This window comes from Lontra canadensis, unplaced genomic scaffold (assembly GCF_010015895.1).
Source record: "Lontra canadensis isolate GAN:19392208 unplaced genomic scaffold, GSC_riverotter_1.0 scaffold30, whole genome shotgun sequence".
NCBI classification, from domain to species: domain Eukaryota; kingdom Metazoa; phylum Chordata; class Mammalia; order Carnivora; family Mustelidae; genus Lontra; species Lontra canadensis.
In genome coordinates, this window is record NW_022631024.1 from 12,552,688 (window position 1) to 12,580,301 (window position 27,614).

General features: G+C 56.2%; 1 protein-coding gene across 3 annotated transcripts in view; it reads left to right on the forward strand.

Moving 5' to 3' along the window:
* The window catches only part of MVB12B (multivesicular body subunit 12B), a 183,384-nt gene extending 159,067 nt beyond the window's left edge, over positions 1-24,317 (forward strand). For all 3 annotated transcript variants that reach the window (XM_032865875.1, XM_032865877.1, XM_032865876.1), the window contains exons 8-10: positions 3,117-3,172; positions 5,558-5,617; positions 22,980-24,317. In XM_032865875.1, the coding sequence (XP_032721766.1) occupies positions 3,117-3,172; positions 5,558-5,617; positions 22,980-23,066 (203 nt within the window). In that variant the 3' untranslated portion in view covers positions 23,067-24,317. The remainder of the gene's footprint in view (positions 1-3,116; positions 3,173-5,557; positions 5,618-22,979) is intronic.
* The last annotated feature ends 3,297 nt before the right edge of the window (positions 24,318-27,614 follow it).

A 27,614-nucleotide genomic window follows, 5' to 3' on the forward strand; every position in this document is an offset into this window, starting at 1 on the left:
GACTCACATATGGACTGCGGGGAAGCCCACTGCCGGAGAGATGTGGCCAGGGACCCAGTGGGGGGCGGGGGCGCCTCTGGGAAGCTCACTGCAGGAGAGGCACTCGGAGCGGACCTCAGGAGGACAGTCAGGTGTCAACATAAGGAGTGTGAGGGGAAGGGCCTTCCGTGAAGGGGTTGCAGACCCTTATGTGCCACAGAGGACCCCCCCTTGGGAATCCTGCTGTGCGGGGCGCTGGTGTGGCTGCCAGCCTCGAACCGGATGGAGCCACCTCTCTGCCTCCCTCCTGCTCTCCGTGCTCCCCGGGCCTCTCATTTCCGGAGCGGGGGATGATCAGGCCGTGGAAAGTCACCCCACTTCCCCTTCAGGACATGAGTTCTCTAAACACACACAGACGTTCAGACGGAGCACAGTCAGCAGCGACAGGGAGTCCTTGACCTCTCTTCTCAGGAACCGGCAGACACTAATACGGTCTTTAAAACAGCAAACCTAGTGAGTGACTGATCAGGGGTGCGCAGGGCCGGGATGTGTGCAGATGTGCTCGCCGAACACTCCTCGCCAGGCACGAGATCAGCAGGCTTCCTGCGCACAGCCCATGGGGCGAGCGGCGGGAGCTCAGCCGTGGGCCCCGCCATCTGTCTAGCTGGCGGAAAGAAGCGGGAAAGAGTGTGTGTGTGTGTGCAGAGGTGCGTACGGAGAGCACCGTGGCCCTGGCAGGTGAGAGCCATGGGCTTGTGAGATTTATTTTTTTTTTTAAGATTTTATTTATTTGACAGATAGAGATCACAAGTAGGCAGAGAGGCAGGCAGAGAGAGAGACAGAGAGAGGAGGAAGCAGGCTCCCTGCTAAGCAGAGAGCCTGATGCGGAACTTGATCCCAGGACCCTGAGATCATGACCTGAGCCGAAGGCAGAGGCTTAACCCACTGAGCCACCCAGGCGCCCCGGGTTGTGAGATTTAAAGGAGAGGCAGAGTAGGCTGTGGCCTACAGCCCTGGACTAGGGACGGGCAGGAGCAGGCTGGCGTGTGACTGGTGAGCTGGGAGGTGCGGGGAGGAGCGGGTTTGGGGAGAAGGTGGTGGCAGGTCTGACTGGGCTCTTTGCGCACGTGCCCACTTCCTGGCCTGGAGGTCTGATCAGAAGGAGCTGCTGGAAGGGACGCCTGGAGATTTCGGGAGGACGTGGTAATGGCCATCAAAACCTGAAAGGTCCTGGTCTGGAAAAGGCAGATTTGTTCTCAAAAATTCCATTTATACCCAGTGGAAGGGCCAGAGGATTTGGCATCCCTGCTTGCTACCTGAGTGCCCTCAGCAGGCCCCAGTCTGTGAAATGATGGCAGATGCTGAGTGGCACCTGCCCGTGCATCTCTGTGGCACCAGGAGAGGGTTGGGTGTCAGGCAGAGTGCCATGTGGGATAGGCCTTGGCCCACACCCGGAGTTGGGCAGATGGTGGCAATTGCTGCGAAGGGAGTGTGGCCTCTTCTTGGACCTTGGGTGGGACCCCGTCCTGTCCCTCTCTAGAAGGCTTGTGGCCTTTCAAGGGTTGTCTGTTTAGGGATGGCTTTTCCCAGCCATGCATGAACAAGCACGCACGTGTACCCCAATGTCACTCGTATGTCTGCACGTGTGACGGGCTGAAAATTACCGTGGGCTTCCTCCCCACCTCCTATGGAGAAGTGTCATACTTCCTGGCCCTTAGCCAGCATTCCCCCAGGCAGTCCCGGTAGCTCACAGGGGCCCAAGATGGGAAAAGGCCCCCAACTGTGGATGTCTATGCCCGGGCCCAGGCCCAGACCTTAGGCAGCAGCCTTCCAAAGAAAGGAGGCTTCCAGGGCAACAGCTGGGGCCAGCTGTGCTATTTCCTTTTCTTCAGACTTACTGGAGGAGGCTTCATTTTTCCTTTCCTGAAACACATTATGATCATTGCTTAAAATGAGCTACTGGGCTCAGCTTGCTGATTGGAGAGGATTAGTCCCAGACTTCTCCTTCTCTTATTTTTCTCCTGTCTTTCTTCTTTTTTTGCTTCTGCAACTCTTCTTTCTTAGGACTGGAAGAAATTGCTGCTTGTGTACCAGAGAAACCCCCATCTTAGATGTTGGGGGAAACAGAGAACATGACTTCCCAGGGAACCCTCTCATCAGGCTTTCCCCGTGTCCTCCCAAAGCAGAATGGGAAGGAAGATCATCTCCCTGCGGGCCGTGGGAAGGGGACTGCTCCACCGACCCCGTGTTTTCATTTGCTAGGGACCCATTCCCGTCTTTCTCTGATGTCCCCCTTCGAGCAGCCTGGTGCCTTGAGGCCACTGTGAAGCCCAGGACTAGGAGATAGAGAGGGAACCATGCTAGCTGTGTGTGGCCCCCCAACCTGCTCTGTGCCTGACGCTGCACACTCCTCCAGCTCGCACGCACCTCCAGCTCGCACATACCCCTGCTCACACGCACCCCTGCTCACATGTATCTCCAGCTCACACACACCCCTGCTCATGGGCCCTGCCATCCTCCTTTAAAAAAAAAAAAAAAAAAAAAAGATTCTGTTTATTTGAGAGAAAGAGCGCCAGAGATAGCAAGAGAGAGCAGGAGCAGGAAGGACTAGCAGGGAGCCCAACACAGGGCTCTATCCCGGGCCCCTGATACCGACTAAGCCACCCAGGCGCCCCCCATCATCCTCCTTCTAAACATAACGTAACCTTACTGAAAGATTCAAACCCAGTATTTCTGACTCCAAAGTCACTCTCTCCTCCAACCTAGACCTTCTCTATGGGCCTGGCAGCCTGGGGCATGGCGTCCTTCTCCGTGGAGAGAACTCTCCCAAGCATGCTCCTTGCCCACCTCCCAGAGCACAGCTTTGTCCCCACCTCCCCCCACCTCCCCCTGCTGCCAGCCCCTCAGGAGCACCCCCACAGGTCAGAGAGCAGACACCAGGCTCTGGAGCCCTCTCTGCCCCCACAGCTCGGTCTGCACTTTGGTGAGGCGCTCAGGTGTATGTCCTGGGTGCAGGGCTGGAGCCCCTGGGGTCCCCACTCACCGGGGCCCACGTGGGCCTGTCCTGCCAATATCTCCGGCCTCCGAGCACCGCCAGCATCCGCAATGCCATTTTCTCTGTTTCTGTTCTTTTACAGCAATGGACGGTGTGCCTTTCATGATCTCAGAGAAGTTTTCCTGCGTTCCAGAAAGTGTAAGTGTTCTGCGTGATGGTCCTGCGTGATGGCTGCCCCAGCCCGCACACCCCTGCTCAGCACACACGCCCCCCACCCTCGCACTGTCCCGACCACAGGGCTTCCTGTCTGAGCCCCTCCAGCTAACACTGCACACAGTGGGTGCTGGAGGAGTGACAGAGGGCAGGGATGAGGCGTGGGGAGGCAGCGAGATGGACAAGCAGACAGATCCCGATTTGGCCACAACAGGGCCTTTTTGTTTCAAATGTGACAGTAAATGGGGCTGAACTTCACTAGTTGTGAATGTTCTTGGTTTCCAAGTTCAATGTAATTAATTTTTGTTCTTTTTTATTTAACCGTGATAACATCTTGCTGAAAGAAGCCTGCCTCCTTTTTTTCATTGTAATTGGCTGGATTCTGTGATAACCACGCTCTGCTCTCAATCTGAGGGAGGCCTCCGAGCGGCAGGGCTGGCTGACAAGTGTGTGTGCCCAGAGCTGTGGTCGCCCACTCGCTGCAGGCCTCCAGGCACCCCACGACACGCACTAGCCAGCTGGGGCCCCTGAGCCGCCTATGATGACACAGGGGTGGCATGAGCTGGCCGGGCCCACAGGCCAGAACCCGGACTGAGAGGGGCGCCCACCACAGGCTGTGCACTCCGGGGACCTTCTCTCAGACGGCCCTGCCCCCCGGGTGGGAATCCCCTGCCCGACCCCACCCTCCCCACCCAGCTATTCAGGCCCAGGCCATGCTGGCTCAATAAGCTTGTTTCTGGGTCTTTTTTATCCTTTTTGCAGAAGTTTGTCATGAGCAGCTAATAACCATGAGGGCCCCGCTTTGGGCACCAGCTAAAGAATCCTTTAGTGTATTTCTTGGATCCAGCTTAAAACCACCCGGCTTGCGATTTGACCTGCTCTGTAGTTTCCATTTTCATGAAATGTAATAGGCCTCCTCTGAACCCTTCTGGTAAGCAGCTTAATCTTGAAAAATGCTCGTGACGTGACACGCGGAGCATGAGTAACTTCAGCCGACGCCACTTGGCCGCGTTGCCATGACGACGCTGGCGCCTCTCCCGCCCGCTCCCTGGGAGAGGCTGCTCTGTCCTACGCACCAGCTCCAGTCGGGAAAGTTTAGTGGGGCGGTTAGAGCCTAATGATGCAACAGCTGGGCCTCTGCTGGACGGCGGGCAAGCGGCCCCGTGCTTGCCGCTCGGGCTGGCAGCGGAGAGAGCCACACTGCTTTGTGGCCACTGGCAGAGCAGTCCCGGGAGCCGAGCGGCTCATGCGCTGGCCCTGTCCCAAGGTCGCCCTCGCGCACGTGCCACTGTCCTCTCAGCAGCTCCGGCCAAGCCCAGTGCCGTGCACCTCCATGCCCTTCTCGAGTTCCCCCTCCCGGCGGCACGGCCCCAAGAACCCAGCCACGCTGCTCTGAGCGGGAGAGGAAGTGAGGCCGTGATTTAACCCACAGCTGCCCCGTTCTGAATCCAGGTCCGTGGACTGGGGAGCTGGCCTTTCTCGTGCACCTGGCAGGACATCCCTGCGGGCTCGGCTCCACTTGGGCTCTGGGCTGCGGTTCAGAACCATGAGGGCCTGGGGTTTTGTCCGGGACCCCAGTTTTACCTGCTCGTCCCCAGCTGCCAGTTGCTGGCTCCTGTCGGGAATACAGAATGCTGAGGGGCTCCGAGCGGGGGCCTCAGGGATGGGCTGCCACTGACCTCTTACCTCTCACCGTGCATCCAGCCCCGGGCTCTCTGTGCCGCCGGCTGACTTGTTGCCTCGTGAACTTGGCTTTTCCGGCTAGCTGTGGGAAAGCCAGCATTTTCAGAGAAGGCTCCCGTCATCAGGAAATTCTAGAAACACCCATTAAAAGGCAGTGATAGCATTTTTCACCACCATTGAGTTCTCAGATGACCATCGATGGGCGGTTCTTTCACTCACCTTCCATCTTCGAAGACCCAGAATTCCCGCCCCCAGTTCCTTAACCCAACCCACTGCCAGATGCCACAGTCAGGACGGCCGTGGCCTCGCCTCATGCCCCTCCATCCCTTCAGCTGCAGAAGGAGAAAACCGGCTTTTGACCCAGGCAGGGAGAAAGGAGAGACAGAAGTTACCAGTGCCTGGCACCATCTCTCAGGAGGGCTGGCACCCTCCCCGGGGCTGCCCACAGATGACTCAGCAAGGGTCCCCACCAGAAGGGACCGGCCCTGCTGTCAGCCGGGTTTTCTGGGACGTTTGCTTACGTTGCTCGTAATCACTAGAGTCACAGTGGTGGGCTTCCCTTTGAAAGAGGGTAGAGAAAATGCTAGATCACATAGGGTGGTTTGAGGGGTCACAATTGTTATGCATAAAAGCAAATGTGAAACAGCATTTTCCAACTGTTTAAAAGGATTTGATCTGTATTTGCAGATGCAGCCCTTTGATCTCTTGGGAATTACCATCAAATCTCTGGCAGAAATTGAAAAGGAGGTAAGCATGCCGCCCAGAGAGCGAGCATGTGGGGCCTGGGCCTGCTTGCTCCCCACGGGGTCTCCGGTCCCCCATAGGAGTCTGTCCCAGGAACGGGGAGGATGTAGGTGTGCAGTGCCCCTCGGAGGAAAACACTTCCATGTCCCTCAGATTTATTCCCTAGAAAAAGAATCTCACGTTGATTGTGTTCACTGCTTCAAGTCCGTTATGACCGACACTTCTTTGTGTTCTCTGAAAGCCAGGCTGTAAAATGCCCCCGGTTTTAAAAGGTGGGAGGTAGGGGATGGGCACGCAATCTCCTCTCTCTCCTTCTTGGGTTCTACTATTTGCTGCCAGTAGAGGTTTGGGAACATGTCCAAGGAGCCTCTTAATGATTTAGAGCGAGGATCAGGATCCGTTCTGTTGTGCCCGAGAAGCCAGACTCCGTTCCGCTGCCTGGTTCCACATAGTTTGGATGTTTGCGTAACCAAAGAGAAAGAAATCCAGGCCTGCGGTACTGTGACAACTCTTGAGGAAGGAGAGCTGAGATATTGGGATGAACCCGGAGGTCTGACCCGCCCGTATCATCCCTGTTTTCCTAAGACAGCGTTAGAGTGCGTGCGTGTCGTGTTCCATGTGTAGACGGCCGTTAAACAGTCACATGCTTGCAACCAGCTCTCCTCTGAGAGGAACATTTGTCTCAAAGATGGAAATGGTAGAACCATTTCAATATTCTCAGTTCCTCTGGGTTTTCTCCTGTATACGCAGCTAGCAGAAGTAGGTTGCATTATTGAAAGATGGCCGAAATCAAGGAAAATTGAATCAACGTAGTACAACAAATTTCTAAACCTGTCATAGCAAAAACAAGACCAAAAAAAGTCCCCCTTTGTCTTTGATTTTCAGCAGATCATAAAGACCAACGTGATTGTCATTTATAGGTTGGTGGGGGGCGTGGGGGGAGCTGTAAACTTGGGGGAAGGAAGGGCGACTACCTTAGAGATCCCTGTGCCCATGGAGCTCTGTATCAGCCCTTCTCGAAAGCAAGACAGCCATAGGTGGTTCTGCAAACTGCCTTTGTGTGGGGTCCTACGTGGGGAGTTCCCGGGGAGTGTATGCAGAAGGCGTCTGAGGGTGGCTTCCTCTGGCTGCTGGGGGAAAGCAGGGGCATGGCCTGTGACCACTATAGGATGGACAAGGTCATACAAACAGACGTCCAACCCAGCTCCACACCAACAGGGGACAGGTCACCCCCTCTCTGTTTAAAGCTGGGATAACGGGAGAATGTACCCCCTAGGGTTTTCAGGAACACCACGTGAATGTGTGTAAGCACAGGGACCCGGCCCCATAGGTTGGAAGCTGTGAGGTGGCACATGCTGAACCAGGGAGGCAACCGTCTGGATGTCACACTTTCCCTTGCCCAGAGTCGTCCCTGCTCTATTTTAGCACCTGCTCTGTGCTCACCTTCCGCTGGGGCTCTCCCTGCATTTTCACTGGCTCCCGCCGCACCCCACCCCCACCGTTGACCAAGTGGGTGTCATTCCTTCCCATCATCTCGTGGGGCAGAAAGTGAGACTCTAGAGGTGAAAGGTCTTGCCCAAGACAAGACTGAGACCCAGTGCTCACACTCCAAACCCTGCCCCTTATGACTTGAAGCCTACGGCTCCATGGGCTGCTGGGGACAATGGGGCTAGGGAGCTTGGTCCACCTGACATGGGCTGGGCCTTTGAGTCACCGGGATGGGGCAGACTCTGGGAGGCCTGTAGGGCTCAGAGCAGCCTGCAGAAGCCACCAGAAACCTGAATTCGAAAATGCCACCCAAACACACATTTTGTTAGAATGTGCTGTCTTGATGTCCGGCACTCTGAGCAGAGCGTGGAGGGGTACAGAGGGCTTCTGGGCTCGGCCGGCCCAGGCTCGGGTCTCAACAGCACCACTTAACTGCTCTGAACCTCCGTCTTCTCTTCTGTAAATCAGGAGAGTAACAAAACGCTGCGCACCCAGCGCTTATGGGGTCTGAGTCGTGTGAAGGGCCCAGGACGGGTCTGGCCGTGGCCACAGTCGTGCTCGCTGTTATCGCTGGCCTCTGGCCCAGCTGCCCACACATAGCTTTATTTCTTGTCCCCGTCATGGGCTGAAAACGCACGCCTGTGTTCTCTGCTGAAGGACATTAACGTGGAGTTACAAAGCGGGGACGTGAGGAAGGGTAGGAACCTTACGTGGGGTGTAAAACGATCACAGATGCCGTCGCAGGCAAGATTGCTGCGGTTTTTCATTTAATCTGAGGGTTTAGAAGTTACTGGCCCCGGCCGTCCGCGTGCATTTCATGGTGATTAGTACGTTGATACCACGCTCTGGTGAACCGGCTGCAGCTTCGGCAACAATGGCAGAGAATTCTCTCCATAAATAAACATGAAATTCTCCCCTTTTCGCCGCTAAACTCAGCGGTGCTCACGGAGTCTGAGGCCGAGGAGAAGCCGGGCCCACCATCCCCCGGCCCCGGTTCTCGGCTCCCGAGTAGCTGGGAGTCCCTTTGGTCGGGATGATTTTGCTCCTTTCCGTCCCCAGCAAGTCTAGCTGCCCCTGGAGGGGGTTGGGGGGGTCTTGGTGGAGGACTTTGCTTGGCTTGCTGTGTATTATTTTGTCATATTTTACATGATTAAGCCAAACCCCTTCCCTCTGGGTTCCGGGGCAGTCCCACCCCCAGAACCACGTCTCTGCCCATCCCGAACGCCTCCTCGAGCTCTCGGCTTCCTGAACAACAGGGAGAGTCCAGTGTCCATGGAGGCTGCTTTGTGCTGGGAGGGGCTTCTCTCCTTTACCCCCGCCGCCCCGCCGCCCCCCCCGTGTGGACATGCGGTGTTGCCTGAGGTTCCCCCAGAGACCTGGGCTCGCATGGTCTCAGGTGAGAAGGGCGCTGAAGCAAGCCCTGATGACTGCACGGTGTTCTGTCTGCCCAGAACTGGGCTGGGGTTGCTTTCCTGCCAGCTTTACCTTTACTTACCATGCTTTGCCCGGGGTCCGATTCTGAATTTAAGCCCATGCCCCATCACTGCCGTTCAAACACAGGGACCGTTCATTCCATGAATGAACCCCGTGACCCTGCCAGCCTTGACTTTGGTCAAGGCTTGGTTAGCCAGCTGCCGGCGCAAGCAGGGACCACCCCCCACGGCAGGGACCCGCAGTGCCCCCCAGCCTACCACAGCCAAGAATCACCCGAGTAAAGATGGAGAGAGACCAGGTTTCACCCCAGGTGTGGTTGGGCAGTGCACCTCCAGCCCCCCAATACCAGCCGAGCTTCAGGGAGCGTGAGACGCAGGGCCCTGCCAGCAGGAGGACAGGACAAGGCTCACTGGCTGTGTGGACCAGAGGCCCCTGCCACGTTGGTGAGTACACCCCAGGTGTTTGCTGGGACATTCATTGACCATGTAGACTGTGGAGGAAACGGCATAGGCTGGAGAGGACACAGTCTGCGTCTGAATGCATGGGGTAGCACGCCAAATCTGCTGTGTAGGTCCCCCGGCTGCCCCCCCACCCCACCCCGGCCATGGGTCTGACGGCCCCAGCCTGAGTGTAGCACTCGTCCCCGTAGCTTCTGTTCCCGCCTGCATCATGATTCCCCAGAAGCGGTGGCTTGTAGCCTGGCTTAAGTTTCTTGAAAGACCCCCCCGCCCAAGGAAGGTCATGTTTTAAGGTTGTGATTAAAATCCCACTACCTGCTATCAAGCAGACTTGGGGAGAAAAAATTCTTGACAAATATGAAACCTCTCACAACTAAGGGATACTCTGAGGTGTGGGGGGTCGAAGTGAACAAAGCTGTGGCTGATAAAGAAATTCCCACGTGAATGCGGTCACTCTCCTGGCGCCGATTGGGCCAGCAGCCTCCTTCCTGCCCAACCTGCCCTCCCCCAGCCATACTCCCTGCCATCCGCGTCCATCCCCGGCTCGTGCACATTAGTCCGAGGCATGGAACCCTCCCCCCACGGGGCTGGGCAGCAGGAGGGTGGTGGTGACCCCGGGGGCAGCAGGAGGGTGGTGGTGACCCCGGGGGACGGTGTCCCCGTGAGACCCTTATTGTCCTCCCTGCGGCCCCAACAAAAGCTGCTCTCTGTTCAGGAGTCAGGAAAAGTGTGATTTCGCGGCCGACCCCTGTGATGAAGCATCTCCTCTCGGAGTGAGAAGATGGGCATATAAATATTCTCCGTCTCTGCCGCTCTTTATTTCCCTTGTAAGCAGTTGCTCCATTTCTCCATCTGATGGATTCCCCGTCACAGCCAGGGTGGGAGCACCCCAGCTCCCACAGCCCAGGCTGCAGCTTCTAAAATCCTGCCCGTGTCTCCGTTCCCTTTACCGTGCCTGTTTATCCTGCCTCCCCGCCCACAGCCCCGCCTGCCCTGTGGCCCCGCCACCCCCAGTCTCGCCTCCCCTGCAGACCCTCCATCCCTGGACTCAAGGAATAATGGCCAAGAGACGGTGGCCTTGATTGTAGATTTCACGCTGCACGCGTAACAACCTGCAAGCCTTTTAAAACTAGGAGCCAACAATGCCTGTAATGAAGCGGCACCCGGCATCCGCGGTGCCCTCCAGCCCGGTGCAAAGCCATCTCCCCAATACCGCCGACCTCCCACGGAAAACCATGACGCTCACCCTCGCTTCCGTGGGTGCCATGCTGAAAACTCAGCCCGGCGAGGGAAGCGTCATTACCCCACCGTGCTTCCTGGTAGGACACAGCCTCCATTTTCAGTCGACTTTAAAGCTGTAAGACACGGGAGAGTCTAATTAGTAAAGGGACGATCTAATATTAATCACTCCCTGAAAATTGACAAGGGAGGCAGTTCATTTAACCACTTAATTGCTACAAGTTTTTATGGGCTGCTGTTTGCAGACTCTTTAATGAAGAAGTTATAAATCTAAGGGAGCTTAAAATTTTAATTTTATACCTAAATATTTTCCTTGTTCTCATGTTTGTAGTCAATCCTCAAGAGTGTAGTCACGTGGAATGTTCTTTAAATGAACATATTTGCTAACTGGCGTGATTTCAGTTTTTAAAACATTGGTTCCAGCAATTAGGCATTTTTCTCAGTTCCCAAATGACTAGAGAAATTCGTCTTGATTATAATTGCTCTTAGCCACGCATATCTAATTTGTGTCTTTTTAAGTGTTAATTAGTAAACAGTTTGAGCTGACATCTTTATGTGTTTGTGTGTTGAAAAATGGGGCTTATTGCTTATTTAGCTTGGGGCCTATTCCGCTACCATTTACGTCACGACATTGAGGTGAAATTAATGGAAACCCTTTGGCACTGCAAAGTAAAAAAAAAAAAATTTTTTTTTCGAATTCAACTTTTGGACATCCAGTTTGCGTGGGCTTCTACAGGCCCCTTCAAATAGATGAGAGTAGATTTGGGACCTGCATATGCGGGAAGAAAGTGAGGCAGAGATTTTTGTATCAGTAATGAAATGGCAGAGTCCCAATTTTATAAAAGCAAAATGTTCGTGTCCCAGCACAATCGTTCATTCCTTCTACTTTTGGAAAGCTTTCATTGTGCTTATTAATGTTGAAAGAAATTTTGTGGAGGGAAAGGGTGCAAAATTTGCGGTCCCTTTGCACCATCTAGTGGTCAGGTCTTAAACTGCAACGGGAACTCAGCAGCCTTGTTCTCCCCAGAATCCTTTTTCTGGATTTTTCAGTAACTGATACGTTTGGGGAAAGAAACCTGCCTAATTCATTTATTATATAAAAGTCAGTTAAATAAATAGACGTGAACCTGTTCTCCCCTTTTTTATATTGCTCAAAGGCACCAAGCTGCCACCCAAACCCTTATACACACAGTTAGACCATTCCAGCCCAAAACAAAGAAACCTAATGACTTAGTTTAACAGACAGCCTTTCTGAAGGCACACAGGAGGTGTTAGGCTTCTCCTGAAATATGGGAAGCAGCTTGGGCACCACCCCTGCATAGACTTCAGGGGTGTGACCCCGGCTTAGGGACCAGCTTCATGCCAGAGATGAGTTCCCTCCCCGTAAATTATAGTGGATCTTGTGGGCACTTTATCATCTGAAACAGCTACCCTGCCGATCAGAATCAGTTGTTTAATATTTAGTGTTTTCCCCTTAAGTTCAAAGGTTGTAGGTGTTTATAAAACTGTAAACATCACAAAAACATGGGAAGTAAAATGTGGACACACACACACACACACACGCATGGGCATTATGTAGGCTCACACTGTACATAAGCCTCACCTTGCTGTTCACTTCCACAACCTTCCCTATCACTTCGCACAGACCTACCTCATTCTTTTTAATGACTACATGTGGTTCTCTTTTATGATTACGCCATAATTTATTTCAGCAACCCACTATTGATTGAGTTTTTGAGTTGTTTCCAATTATTCACTATTACACGGCTGCAGTATATTTCCTTGTACATGTGTCTTTGCTCCCCTGGGTCTTTCTTTAGGAGAATATATATTACCACTTTGCCTTCCAAAAAGGCCATGCACATTGTGACCTCCCCACCCCGTAGGGTATGAGGGGGATGCCTGTTTCCCACATTTTTTTTAAGATTTTATTTATTTGACAGAGATCACAAGCAGGCAGAGAGGCAGGTAGAGAGTGGAGGAAGCAGGCTCCCTGCTAAGCAGAAAGCCAGATGCGGGGCTCGATCCCAGGACCCCAGGACCCTAGGACCCTAGGATCATGACCTGAGCCAAAGGCAGAGGCTTTAACCCACTGAGCCACCCAGGTGCCCCTGTTTCCCACATTCTCACTAGGGCTGACATCACTGGTATCTGAAGGTGAACGTTCTTTCACATGGTTATTGGCCATTTGTATGCATTTTGCAAATCTCTCTGTGCCCCTTTGCCTTATTTTTTCTGTTGGCTTCATTTTGTTCCATTTATTTTTAAGAATTCCTAATAAGATTTTATTTATTTATTTGAGAGGGAGAACAAACAGTGGGGAGGGGCAGAGGGAAAGGAAGAGAGAGAAGCAGGCTCCCTGCTGAGCAGAGAGCCCCATGCTGGACTCAATCCCAGAACCCTGGGATCATGACCTGAGCCGAAGGCAGAGGCTTAACCGCCTGAGCCACCCAGGCGCCCCTTCTTTATGCTCTTTATAACAACTTTCTCCCTGTCCCTTGCTCAAACACACCTTTAACTCTTCTTGTTAATGATGTGTTAGGCTGTACAATAGTTTTAATTTTTTCACAGGCTCTTTTGTCTTTATGTTTCAGCATCTTATTTATCTGGGGCTTTGTGCCAGTTAGAAGATGATAAAAATAATCAGTCTGTTTTCTTCTACTCTTTCATATTTAAATATATTAAAACATGAAATTCTTTTCAACTACTTAATCCATCTGAAATCTGCTAGAATTAAGACCAGCCTTATTTTCTCCCATGGCGTTAGCCAGTTTTCTTAACACTGACTGCTTTCTTCAGTGCATTTTAAATGCTGTCTTTACTATACTGTTCTATAATGTAAGCGGACCAGGGGACATTTCTCTTGACTCCGTTCTTCTCTGCTCTTCTTATATTATTGCCACCCTGTTTTGAATCTTACAGGTTTTTTTTTAAAGATTTTATTTATTTGACAGAGATCACAAGTAGAGAGGCAGGCGGGGGAGGGGGGAGGAAGCAGGGAGAGCCCGATGCCGATGCGGGGCTCGATCCCAGGACCCTGGGATCATGACCTGAGCCAAAGGCAGAAGCTTTAACCCACTGAGCCACCCAGGTGCCTTTGAATCTTACAGTTTTATGATGAGCTTCGATATATGCCAGAGTTCTCCCTTCATAACCCCCCAATTTTTCTAATCACATGATTATTCTCCCAGCTCACTAGAGAACCTTCTGGGGGCAGGGGTTTCCAGAAACTGTTCTAGGTGTTTATTGTGACTGCACTGACCACATAGATTAGCAGAGCAGCGACTGTCACTTTAGATGAAGTGTCCCGACCCCAAGGCTGGTCTCTGTCGCCACGCACAGAACTGCCGACCCCACAGGCTGCTTCTCGGGCTCTTCTGGGTGTTGGCTGTTCTCGCAGCTCTTGGGAACGTTTCTTTTCCGACGTCGTATTTCCCGACATTTACAGGTCAAGAACCTGCAGGCTTCTGACCGACTTCTTTTATTGTTCCTGATGGGTTTTCAGTTGCTTTCCTCCGGGGTCCCTGGCAGGCCGCTGTGTCACCTGCAGACCCCAATGGGGCCTCCTCCCGCCACACCTGCCTGCACCTCCCCACACCTCGCCTGCCGCCCTCCGGCCACTGTGCCGCCGCGTCTGACCTGTGCCTTAGTAGAAGCTTTTAGTATCAGTGTTAACCCATAATGCTGCGTTTGGGCTTGTTATGTATAGACACATCTCTCACTCTCTTTTTTTTTTATTATCCTGCTAAAGAATTAGCCGTCCATTTCTATTTTTCTAACGGTTTTTTATCAGGAATGGATGGTGGCTTTTGATAAATGTCTTTTAATCATCTATTGAGATGATCATATATTTTCTCCACGGGCATATTAATATGCTAGATTATATTAATAGAGTCCCTAATTCTGAGAGTCTCTGAGCCCCCCACTCCCCCACACCACCCCTTGGGTTTGCAGGCAATAATGTCCCCGGTGTCCCCGGAGACAGCCCCCACCCAGCCCGGGCCCCGGGCATGCATCACAGGGCTCAGAGCTGCAGGCTGAGCCAGTGGCAAGGAAGCCACAGCAGAGGTGAGGTCTGGCAGCCTCACCTGTGCCGGTCACCATCTCGACCTGCACCCTCGCTCTTGCCACCCAAAGCCCAGATGAATACAAGGTCTCCCGCAAGCCCTTCACAGAAGGATCTTTCTCTCCTCATGTTTTGGGAACTCTCATTCCCCCATGTTTTAAAGTAATATCCGCCCCCCCCCCCCAGACTGAACTCTGAGAAGGTTGCCTGTCACGCAGGTAAAACGCATAAAGATGACAGAATAGGGTGCTTTCCCAGAGTGACCACATCCCTCACCTTCCAGGGGTGCCAAGTGGTGGTGTTTTAAATATTTCCTACAAAGATCCTAGAGCAGGGAAAGTTCACAGATCCGTTTTTTTAAAGTTAATACTCAGGTGAGTTCTTGAAATGCTGACCCAATGAGGGCAAGGCCCCATGGTTGCTTACGGACATAGAAATGGCATTTTCAGCCACAGAGTCCCCATCCACGGCCAGGCTCACACTAGAGGGGGCAGGCTAGACACGTAGGCCCCTGCCAGGCCGCTGGTCCTGCAGTGAGGGAGGGGCTGGGGACAAGCAAGACACCTCCGTGTCCTCACTGACCACAATGCGGTCTTTAGCACCACCATGGAATGTGCCTTTCCCCCTTTTTCCTTAAAATTACATGACCTTCTCAGTCTCTCTTTCCTTCTCCTACTTTTGGTAGACATGGGTACAAGAAATATTTCACTTTCTTGCTTACTTTGTCCCCACAACCCCACACACTCACAAAGTGCAATCACAGTGATAACATCGGTTGGGCAGGTTATAGGGGGTGGTGGGGAGTGTGGCAAATTGGAAAGTACATGCCTCTCTAAAGGAAGCAGCCTCTAGTTGCAAGAATGAACATCCAGAGTTGCCACAGCCCCCTATTTTTTTCTAGAACAAGCTGGAAAATGCTGGCATTTTAGGCAATATCTCAACTTTTCAGTGTTTATTTTTAAACATCCCACAGACCAATAGCGTGTGAACCTCCAGCTTGCACGTGGTGTTTGTGTGGAGATAAAAACACTCAAACTCATACTCTTGCATTCACGGGGTGATGTGGACAAGAACTGAGCTTTGGAATTTATATGCCTGAGTTAAATAACACACGATAGGACCGATCCCGCCATCATGCTCAGAGGGCTGGGAGAAGTCAGAAAACCCAGGGCTGGACCGACTGCTGCTTCCACAAAAGACTAAAAATCAGAATAACTTGCCATCTGCCTCAGAACGTAGCCCCTAAGCTAGCTGCCTTCTCTCCTTTGCACTGAGCTGGGCCCAAAGACTGATCTGTCCCTTCATTCACCGATCCTGCACCATCTGTCCATCCATCCGTCCACACATGTATCTATCCATCCATCCGTCATCCATCCATACATCCATCCACCCGTCCATCCGTCCGTCCATCCATCCATCCATCCTAGGCCATAGCCTCCCCCAGTCTCTGGAGCTACAGAGACGACTGTGGCCCATCCTGACCGTGCACTTAGGAGGATATGGGAAGTGTTGGGGAGGCTCAGGGAATTGGGATGAATTCTCCCCAGGGAAGGAACATGTCCACAACAAGTACCCCTTTAGCTGGGCCTTAAAAGACAAGAGTTTAGCCGTTGAAGAGGAAAAGCGTCCTAGGGAAAAACCGCTTTCGGAAAGGCACAAAGGTGTGGCTGGGCCCGGCCCATTTAGGACTCGGTGCTGGGGATTGAAGAAGAAGAGGTCTCTGCAGAACCCACCCAAACCTCACCCTGGAGGAGGGCAGGGCCTGGCGCTGTGCCGGGGCAGAGCGGGGATGTGGGAGTCCCTGCACCACTCCTGGAATCGCTCCAACGACGCTCCTGTCTGGGTCCTAGCGGGAAGGTGCTTTGTGAGCTCTGTGAGTGAAGGCTGCCTTGGGAGTGGGGGGCTCTCCCAGCACTGAGCCCAGGAGGCAGGCCGTGCAGGGCAGCGTGTGGGTGTCACCACCCCCTCTGGGAGTCCCAGGTTTAGAGCAGGAAAGGGGGGAGGGCTGGGTGCTGAGGATCCCTGAAAGGGACCTGGATGCCCCAGAGTGGAAAGACCCGGGGGCTGGATCAGCAGAAGGCTGTGAATTTGATGAATTGAGCGGCCGCTATCGGAGCCCTTTTCTGGGCTGGCGCCGCCGGGTCCGGTGCCCAGACAGACATGGTTCCTGCCAGAGCAGGTGAGTCTTGGAAGGGCCCTTGTTTGGATCATCATTTAGGGAGGGACCCAACAGTGGGCCTGGGTGGGGCTCAGGCCCCACCCAACTCGGGGTTACTCCTCTCGGATTAGAGCCCAGGAACCCAATGGGAAAGCTGGAACGGAAACCGAGGCGGCTTCCCTGAGAGCCTTCCCCTCTGTGCAGCTGTAGGGACCCAAGCATCCCCATGGGACTGTGGCATTGAAGATGCCTCCCTGCTGTCTCCCTACTCCTCATGGCATCGGAAGGCTTCTCAGCCACTCAGATCCCCGGCTTGCCCACCTGGGATGGAAAGACAGCAATACCAGCTTCACGGGGCGTACGGATTTGGTCCCAGCACCCCAACTCGGGACATGGAATCTCCGTGACATTAGAGTCACAGGGTTCATGGGCTGTAGCCCTGAGCTCCTGGCCTGTTCTCCCCAGCTCTGGAGTGTTCTAGAACCTCCCTGTGGAATGGGGAGGGCAGTCTTGGAATCCCCTGTGTTCCTCTGGGCCCCCAGTATGCACGTGGAGAGACCTTGTCCAGGTAAAGCCATCGTTCCTGCTTGTCGGGACCCCAGCGCATCCCCCATTCGCTCAGTGGTTCCGATTTCCATGTGGCACCATAGGCCAGGTATGGAACAAGGACTCCCGGGCTTGTCCAATGAGGTGTTGGTCCTCAGTCTCCCCTTCAGGAGTTTGAAGGGGGCGATGTATTCAAATCAGCTGGATCCCCCCCCCCCCCCCCGGTACACAGACAAGGCTGCCCTGTGGGGTTTCGAGGCCCTCTTGTGCCCACTCCTCACAGGGACACCAGCTTTTTGCTCCCCTGCAGCTGAGTTCCAGCGGCCGGACTTGTGCAGACAGAAGGGAGGACGTGGAGGGCTCGAGTGAGGAGTGAGCCTTCCCATAGCTGAAATCCCTGGAGAGGTTGAGCTGTGGGTGACCAGCAGAGCCCGTGTCACGGCTGGGGCTATGGGGCACTGAGCAGGTGCAGGACCGGCTTGGGAGGGCAGGCCCTGGGCAGGCTCTGGGGAAGCAGAGCCACTAAGAACCACGTCTACCTTCCTAACTGTATGGGGCCAGGCCCATCTGCCTGCCCAGGGACCCTCCATGACTGCTGAAGCCCACCCTTCAGTGTGCGTTCACCCCTAATCCAGACTCTTTGTTGACCTAAATCTTGGCCCCCTTACTTCCCCTATACCTGTCCTCCCCTGGCCAGGCCTCTGAGGCCCAGCCTGGTTGCTCTGGACCTGTTCTCGACGCACCCTTCCAGGAGCTTCTGTGATCCACCCCAGTGCCAGCTTATGCTGACTCATTGGCTCCCATGTCAGTCTGCCCCCACCTCCAAGCTGCAGGGAAGGGGGTGCACACACTCGCCTGTCCCCCACCCCTGGCGCCCCTGTGGGCCTAGTCCAGCTTTGCCCTGGCTGTCTCTGGACCTTTGGGAAGTCTGATCCTGCTCCAGGTCTCTGGCCTCCGTATCTACAAAACTCAGGTGCTGGAAATAATCCCTCATTGTCCTTTCTCCTCTGATTTGAGTCTCTGATTTGCTTGTTGCCAGACCCAGGAAGGGCAGGTATCTGCTTGCCCTTTCTGCCCTCTGCAGATCTTCCTCAGCTTACAGTGGGGTGACCGCCCCCCCTCGGTAAATCCATCATGAGTTGAAAGCACTGTAAACTGAAAATGCACTTATCACCCCTAACTTACTGAACAGCACCGCTTAGCCTGGCTGCCCTCAACTCCCAGAACCCGACCAGGAGCCCGCAGCCGGGCGGCGCATCCAACACAAAGCCCGTTTCATAGTGAAGTGTGGGCTGCGTCGTGTACTTTGCTGAATACTGTGCTGAAGGCGAAAATCAGGACGGTCGTATGGGGACAGCTCAGTCGTCGGCACGTCCGTCATGGACCCTCGTGGTCGCGTGGCTGCCCGGGGGCTGCGGCTGCTGAGCAGCACAGGACAGGGTCCACCTCAAAATCCAAGGTCTGTTTCTACGGAACGTTTGTTGCTTTCGCTGTGTCGTAAAGTCCAAACATCATAACTCGGGGACCGTCTGAACTATATTTGGTAGTTTTCAGGCAGTGGTTCTCATTTGCCTAGTCTGTCAGGTGTCCTGGGGGTTTTGGAAGATGCCGCCTGCCACACCAGGTGAACCAGAGCCACCCCACGCAAGATGGGGCCCGGGCACCAGTGGCTTGGTGAGAAACCTTGATTCTGATGCAGCAGGAGGACTGGGCTTTTCAGGCGAAGTGTCTCGGGGGAGTCTCACGCCTTTGTGAGTGGACAAGGGTTTGCTGGCCCCTTTGTGCCAGTGAGGCTGGGTCTAAGTGACAGCCTCCACCATCCAGCTGAAAGCCAGGGTCCACATGTCCCACAAACCAGGACGATGGCCTCGCTGGGCCTCATGCCCCGCAGCTAGAGAGGCACGATGCATCAGTTGCAGGGTCTCCCAGGCGGAGGCGGAGGGACACTGCGGCCCCTGGGTCCCAGGAAAGCTCGAAACAGCCCCTGACAGTGACATCTCTTTCCTGGAGACACCGCCAGGCCTGGCTGCTGTGATGGCCGGTGTCCACCAGAGGGCGCCATGGCCTGGCGCCGCTCAGCTGGGCTCGGCTCTGTGAACCCAAATGCTTTTTAATTGAAAATTTTTTTAATTCAAAAAGGATTTGCTGTTTGTACGCGAGTGCAGGTTTTCCTTATGCAAGAGACTAATGTCTTGAGTAAACAGATCCGGGCCCAAATCCACCTTCAAAGGTACTCACTGTTTGCCCAAGGGAGTGAAAGGCCTTCCAGAAGCGGCCCTAGTCTCTTGGGCAAACACTTTGGGGCCAGCAATCCCGGGCAGAAGACAGTGTCTGTGGGAAGGGTTATCCGCAGCCTAAGGGGGATTATGTCTGGGGACATATGTTGAAATTTCATTTGGGGAGTTAGAGAAAACAAGAGGTGGGGGTGGGGGGGGCGGATAATGCTTTACTCCAGCCAAGATAACCTAAAAAGGGAAAAGCTCCCAAGGGTAGGAGTAGGGGGGACAGCAATCTGTGCAGGGCACCAAGTCCCAGCCCTCTGGAGGGGGGAAGGGGGAGGGGCGTGCGCAGGCTGTGAATCCGGAAAAGGCAGCGTGTGCACTTGGGACTTCTGGCTGCTTCTGAGAGGTGCCTTCTGTCTGCTGCCCCAGGCAGGCATCTCCCGGGCTTGGCCTCTGCGCAGCCGGAGTAAAGCACCCCCAGCCTCCCTCCCTCCACAGCTCCCCACAGCCCAGCCCTAATGTCTCTAGCCCTGCTTTCTGCCCACTCCCACCCACATCCACCCCTTCGTCCCCTTGGTTGGGTCACAGCATTGTCTGAACTGGTCCCCAGATCACCTGGAAGTTGGTTGAAAACGCAGAATCTTGGGCTGTACCCCAGACCTTCTGAGTCAGAATCTGCCTTTTACCAAGACTTCCAGGGACTTTTGTGCAGTAAAGTGGGATCAGCCTGCTTCAGCTCTTTCCCTGGGTGCCCCCCTCCCCACCCCTGAGGGGCAACCGCACCCGCCACACTGACAGCTCTCCAACCTCCACCCACCCAGAACTGCTCCCGCGGAAGCCACTATCCCCAGCCCGTGTCCTCCCTCTGCTCTCCTCCCTGGCCCTCGCCTCCAGGTCCTCCACCCCAAGTACGAGGCCTATCCTCACCCTCTGAGCCTGTGTGCTTCTCCCGAAACCTCTCTCCATTGGCACTCCAGATACCCTCCGCCCCCGAACCCCCCTCCTCCGGCAGTGCTTGCCATTCCCAACCTTTGATCCCTGGGTCCCTAGCTCCCCAGCCAGGCAGCTGCCCCTGAGCCCCGGGTAGAAATGCACTCATGCTGTCCCCCAACCGCCCCTTCCTCCTGTGTTGCCCATTCGAGTTAATGGTGCTGGCCTGCCCCTGCTCTGCTGCCCTCATGGGGCTCTCGCCTGACCCCAGGGAGCCCAGCCAGGGGTGAAGAACGGGGTGGGCGCTGTTGGAGCCCAGGGAACCTTTCCTGCCATGATGCACCCGAGCAGCCACCAGGTGGCGGTATTGTCTCAGACTTTGCCCCACGGCCTCCTCTGGGGCTGCTCCACTGGGCCAGCCTCCTAGAGCTGGAGTCCAGCCAGGGCCCATGCCCTGGTCATCAGGGAGCAGGAAAGGGAACAGGTTGGGAGCCGCTCTGATAGATTTTCCCAAGCCAGCAAACGTGCAGCGAGTGCTTGCCTGGTGACTGTGGCACATGAGCCCTTAACCTGCATAGGTCACCCCATCCCCACAGCCAGCCCTGGAGATAGACTGTGACCCCACTTTTTTATTGAGGTGTAATTGACATAGGACATTAGTGTCGGGTGCACAACATAATGAGTCCATATTTATATAGATGCAGAATGATCATAACACATCTAGTTAACATCTGTCACCATGATTACAAAAGATTTGCTCTTAACAACTTCCGAAACGGAATGCAGTATTAATGGTCATCGCCCTGCCGTCCATGACACCCCTAGGACAAGTTTTATAGCTGGAATCTGTACCTTTCGACCCCCTTCGCCCATCCAGACCCCCTCCCCAGGCAAGCCCCTGGCTGGTTAGATTCCGCATATAAGTGGGGTTCCATGGTCTTTGTCTTTCTCAGACTCACTGTACCTCATGTAATGCCTTTGAGGTCCATCCGTGCTTTGCAAATGGAAAGATTTCACTTTTTATGGCTGAGTAAGAGCCCATCATGTCTCTACGCCACATCTTCTTTATCCCTTCACCGGTCATGGGACACCTAGGGTGTTCCCGTGTCTTGGCTCTTGGAGAGAATGCTGCAGTGAATGTGAGGGTGCAGGAGTCTTTCTGAGTTAGTGTTTTTTGTTTTCTTTGGATAAATTCCCAGAAGAGGAATTGCTGAGTCCTAGGGGAGTCCTAGTTCCAATTTTGTGAGTCTCCCCCACACCGTGTTTCATGGCAGCTGCGCCCGTTTGCGTTCCCAGTAGGGCCCAAGGGTTCCTTTTCTCCACGTCCTCGCTAACACTTGTCAGTTCTTACCCTGGCCCAGTTCAGAGATGGGCAAAGACCTGCCTGAGGTCACCCTCCAAAGTCAAGTCCTCCCCACCCGCCCCTTCTGGTGATGGACAATGTCTGTAGGGTCCCCCGTCCTATCCGTGTTGCGGGGCCCTTTGATCTGGGCTCAGGGGCCGCCTGAGATTGTTCCCTCCTGTGGTTCATACAGGGATGGGATGGGCTGAGCCCAGGTCTGCTTCTCCCTGTGTAGGGTCAACCCTGTGGGCCCCTCCGGCAGGGGCGGCCGAGGACACAGTGCGCTGGGTGCCTCCTCACCATTTCTACTTGAGGGGAAAAACCTTCAAAGGTCTGCGGCTGCCCCTCATCCTTGACCAACTGCTGAAGCCCTCAGCACTGAGCTGTTCTCCTGCCACGGCAGGTTGACTGGGGGCTTCCTCTCATCCTGCCCTCAGCGTCCCTGAGGCAACAGCTGTTTAAGCCCAGGCAGCCGGCTTTGCTCTGCGTACAGGGAGGAGCCCTTGTTAGGGCAATTCTACTGCTAAAGAGTCTTGAGATGGGATTAAAAATGTTGAGCCCACCTGATATCCTCTAAACTCCTCAGTCCTAAAGCCAGGGGGCCACGCGGCTGCTGTGGCCTATAGTGTGCTGGGCCTGGCCCGCAGCTCTGCTGCAGGCACCCCCCCCCCCCCCCGCCCCGGGCCCGCTCTGCGGCCAGGCCCACCAGCCCCACATTTGGAAGGTGCCATCCCTCCTGGCCCTCGGGGTGAGCTGCAGGCCTTCCCCCTTTCCCTCTGCAAGTACCTCTGAATTTCCATCACACTTGGAACCTTCCTTTACATGTGTCCGTGACGGAGAGCCAGGTAAGCTTCGGTCTTCAGCATGAGGTGGGGCAGGGGACAGGTGTGCCCCTCCAGGGACCATTCTGGCCCAGGCTGGTTGGCCACTGTGGGGTTTTGCCCTCCTGGAGACTCGAGCCCTCGTCAGGTATGGAGGACAGTCACACAACCTTCAGGGACCAGCGCTGGGAACTCAGGAGAGTACACACACGTGTGGGGTGCTGCCTGCCCCTCCCCGGGGTCACCTAGCCTGTCAGCAGGCAAGCAAGGAAGCACTGGGACCAAGGGTCCCCCCGGCCTGGTGGCTGTGGCTGGCCTCAGGTCAGGTGAGGGATGGCGTTCCAGAGCGGTCTTTATCCCGCCTGCGACCCCTCTCCTGGCAGGCAGCCCGGCCCACAGCCAGCTCGTGGCTTCAGGCCCCATGGTCCCTCCTTGCGGAGAGCAGAGCAGGGACTGGGAATAGAATCCGTCATCAGGAACTGGGGGCCACCTACAGCCACAGAGGTGCGTCCCCACACACACCCCCACACCACACACTGCACCGAGGGCGCACGCTGGGCAAGGTGGCCCTGGGTCCCGCAGGCCGGGCCTGGGGCTGAGGAGGGGCTGCTCTGCTCTTCTCATGCACTGACCCTGCTTCTCTGTCCTCTCCCTCCTCCAGTATGAATACAGCTTCCGCACAGAGCAGAGCGCGGCCGCCCGGCTCCCGCCCAGCCCCACCCGGTGTCAGCAGATCCCCCAGTCCTGAGGGGCCGGCCACCACCCTGTCCCCATGGGGAGAAGACGCAGCTGCCCAGACTACTGAGCGCCCCTCCCTCGCCCGGGCCTTCCTGCCTACCCTTCCCTACCGGCCCACCGTGGGGCTCATCCAGGAGACTCTGGGCAGCTGGGCTCTGACCTCCTTGGCCTGCGGCTTGCCTAACGGGACACCCCCGCCTCCCTGGGGACACTGTTCATAATCACCACTAATCTGTGTTTGCTGTAGTGACCAACGGCTCTTAACGTGTCTGTGTGACGACCGGCCCTCCTACAAATGACCCTACCCACCCCGGGAGTCACCCCGAGGGCCCCCGCACGCGTGCTGGAGCTGCCCAGTGACGCCGCCGGCTCCCTTTCCTCCTGACTGTTGCCTGCCACAGAGCTATCCGCATCCTTCTGGAAGGCCCAGTGTGGGTGGCAACTGTGCACAACCCCCTAGGCCTCCCAGAGGGCCCCAGACTCGGGGCTGCCGTGGAACAAGTCCCTCACGCCAGCGGCAGAGAGCGCCCTGAGCATCTCACGGCGACGCGGACACAGGGGAGGAAGAAGCCTGTGGTCCCCGAGTGACCCTGAGCCCGGGTTCCTGCCCACTGGCAGCCACGCCTCAGTCTCCACCCCCAAGTCACACACTGGACACACCAAGGTCGGGGAGAGGACGCCTGGTGGCCCGCACAGAGGACTTGCCTTCGGGGTGAGAAGGCGGAGGGACCTGGTGCTTGCTCGGAGGGCAGTCACTGCCCAGGACACTGTGCTCCCCCGCCACACCCCCCATTCCTCCCAAAGGGCTCATCTCTGTAACGCCCATGTGCCAACTGCCACGCCAGCTGCCTCGGCCCCATGCCCTGCCCCAGGCACAGGCCTGCCACAAGTGAGGAGACGCTCAGCCAGTGGCCTGCCCCAGAGGCACACGGGGACACCGTCAGCCTGGTCCTCAGAGCCAGGCGGCATCGCGACGCACTCCGCAAACAGCAGTGTTTGTTTTAGAAAGCCCGTCTGAGCCAGGCCACTGAGCTGGGACCAGTGTAGACACGTCTACCACAACTGGCCAGCAGACTCGCAGGCTCTTCTCACCACGCCGGCCGCCGAGCTCAGCTCCACGTGTGTTTGCCGTGAGAACAGGGCTGTCCCCGTCCCTGGGGGCTCAGGCCCTCCCCCCGGTGGCCTACCTGGTCTAGCTCTCAGGATTTGTCCTGAATCAATTCCACAGAATGTTGGTATCTCCCCTCTGGGGGTGGGGGGGTGGGGTCCCTGATGGCTGGAACTTTGGACGTGAGGCTTGCCATGTGTCTGGAGGCTGGGGAGGGGGCATGGAGAATGGGGAGGGTCCCCCAACACGAAGAGAGCACGGGAGAGCCACGGCCACGGCCAGGGATGGAGCCTGCCTCCCCAGAGCGCCTGGGACGTCTCAGAACGGGCCAACACCGTGAGGAGAGTGGCCGCCGGCTAAGCAGTGGGGCGGGCCAAAATACCTCATGTACCTTCATCCGGGCCGCCACCTCGAGCAGCTCCACGCGCCCCCGGGTCGCCCGTTGATTTTCATCCAAAACCTCCTGATCTCTGTGCATTAGAGAAGTGCTCGCCTCTGCCTGCCTCTGCCCGGACCTGAGGATGTCCCCGGTGAGGCCGGCCTTCCTGGGCCCCCACAGCAGAGTGGGTGGAACCCCCAGGGGCCACGGGCTGGAGCCAGCAGTCCGTCTGACGGCCTTCTGGGACTGGTGCTTAACCAGGAGAGGACAGAGCTGTTGAACTGGTCTCAGATGCACCCACTGAAATAAGCTGGTCGTGTTTCTGGGGAGTTGGAACCCCGTGTCTACTGCTGCGTTTTGGGTGGTTCGTCCAAAACCAAGTGACCCATGTGACCCGAAGCCCAACAGAGAGGGGCGACTCCCATTACTCCTCTTCCCTTGGTTCGTGCACTTTGCTCATGGCCTAATTGTGAGGTTGTCATCCGACAGGTAGCACCTGGTGGCCCTTGTCCCTTAACTGACAAGCAAGCATTTTAGCGGAGAGTTCCAGAGACAAGCATGTGGGAGCTGGAGTCCAGGTGCATGAAGGCAGAGCTGGACAGGGAGGGGGGCTGTCCAGGAGGAGGCGGGTGCTTGCCCTCCCGAGCCCCTGGGGCTGTCCTGCAGCCAGGGGACCGATGGAGGGCAAGGCCGGGCTGCACCAGGAAGAGGGCAGACCTGCTGGGCTCAGCCGGGCTGCGGCCACCTTGACAGCACCATAGACGGAAGCTACGTGTGACAGTGACTGTACCCCTGAACCACAGCTTAAACAAGTTATGCAACGACCGTGGTAGAGAAAGGCTGGTGTCAGTGGTAGACTGTAGGCTGCTCCTAGCCCCCTTTCCTTGCCTTCTGAGAGGTGGGGGGCAAGTGAGCATGTGACGGTAGGCTGGGGGGTGCGCGTGGGGGCTCATGAGGACCGCAGGACAGCCGGACCCCTGGCTCATGCCTGGGAGGGAGCGTTTCTTCACCAACCCTGGGGCCACGTGGGGAGGGGAGGATGAGGGTTCTCGGAAGCATGAAGGGCAGCGGCCTGGCCCTCATCCCCCCACCCCCCAGCACTCCCAGCTTCCATCCCTCCTCAAAAAGACTAACCAGAGCACAGTTTTCTTGTTGTCTTTCCTTTTCCCCCTGAAAATGCACAGTCTCCCTCCAACGCCCTTGGAAATGGCACAAAGGTAGTAAGGAGTAAGTTGTTGGCTCCATGTTCACTCGCAAAGTCAAAGTCGTATCAAGGCTTTTTTCCCATCCTGAGTCCAGGAACTAATCTGGGCCACAACCCTCTCCCTCTTGGAGAGCTGGACAGCCGGGTGGGTGGCGGAGGAAACAGGTTACAGCCCCCACACCTGTCTCCCCAGTCAGAGGAGGGCAGCTGCTGGCGCCTCCCTCGCTGGGAGTCCTGACCGGGGTCCAGCTGGCGGCAGGAAGACCCCGACAGTTGCCTCCCCGGCCCCGTGTCCTGCGGAAAGGCGGCGGGAACAGGGCCAGCAAGGACTCCCCCGCGCCAGAACCCCTGCTCTTCGCCAGCCCCTGGGCCGGCACGGTAAGCACATTTTCTCCTGTTATTCCCCTTAAAAAACAAACCCCCAGAAGTGGATGTTCGTCACTCCTTGTTACAAAGGAAGCAGCGGAGGCTTGTCTGTGAGCACAAGGGGTCAGTGGCAGAGATGGGATCCAGAGCCGAGTCTCACCTCGGAGCCACCCCGCCAGGGGGCCCGTCCCAAGCACATGCCTCTCTCTGACCCTTCTGTCTCCTGCCCTGTGAAGACTTCCCAGCACCACCAGCCTCCCTGGTTCTAGCATGACTGGCCGCCCCTCCAGGGTGCCATGGTGCTCAGCCTGCCCGGTCGCTTCACCCTGACGACGAGGGCCCCCCGGACCCCCGGGGAGCCTGAGGGCCAAGCAGGGCCTTGACCCGGCAGCCATGTGCCTGCTCAGGGGGGCAGAAGCCGAGCTCATTTGACTCAGGCCACGATCCACCGGGACCGCAGGGCCTTGGGGCCTGGAGGCGGCCACCGCGTGCCCACCCCCCAGCCCGGCACCCCGGCACCCCTGGGTCGGCCCCTCTGTCTTCACCTGTTCCGAATGCGGCCCAGGACTGGCTGTCACCACCCCCAGCAGGGCTTCCGTTCTCCCAGCAGAAGGCTCGGGAGCTGCCCTGGGACCGCACGGGGCCTGGGACAGGCTGCTGTGTACCCGCAGAGGAACGACGCCCTTACTGTATTTATTTGAGGTGACTCCTGCATTTGGCAAAGGGAAGTTTCACTGTGTGATTGTCTGTCTTAATATAATTTGTTAAATAAATGTTTGTTTTAACCTTTTCCCGGCTTGCTACTGTGATGCCTCCTGAGCGAGGTCAGCATCACCCCAGATGCTGGAGCTGCCGGCCGAGGGGACGGGGGCACAGGGCCACCACCGGGCCTCTCAGCCCTCTAGCAAGGCCTGGCAGGCTTCTTTGCACCCCGCTGAGTTGAGAGGCCTGGGTACGAGCCCCGGGAGTTCAGGAGGGCAAAGCAAGCCCTGCCGTTCTCTGGGAATAGCCCTCCGGAATGCCCCTTGCAGGCGAAGACGCCACAAAAGCACGTGAAACAGGTCACCCGCCAGGAATGCAGAGGTGCGGAGGGCCCGGGGCCCTGTCTGTACCGCGTGCAGGGCCGGGGGGCTGCTCAGGAGGACGCGCGGCCCCCGCGGCTTCAGTCCTGTCCTGACTGCTCACCTGCTTGAGAGACGCCACTCCCGACACCGGGGAGGGGACCAAAGGGCCGCGGGACACGGCCCGGGGTTCCTCACAGGCCCCGTCAGTTCAGGTTTCAGGATCAAAGCTCTCTGCCTCCTCCCGAAGTGACCTCTGCGTGTCTGGGCAAGACGTCACGGTCGGAGCTGTCTTTGCCTCGGGCCCTGTTTATGTCAGACTCCGAAAGGGGCCACCTTCCCTCATGAGGACCGTGAGATCCTCGGAAGTGTCTGCGCCTCCAGCCCTGGACCCCCACCTCTGGCCTCGCTGGGAAGAAAGGAAACGCAGCCCAGAGGAT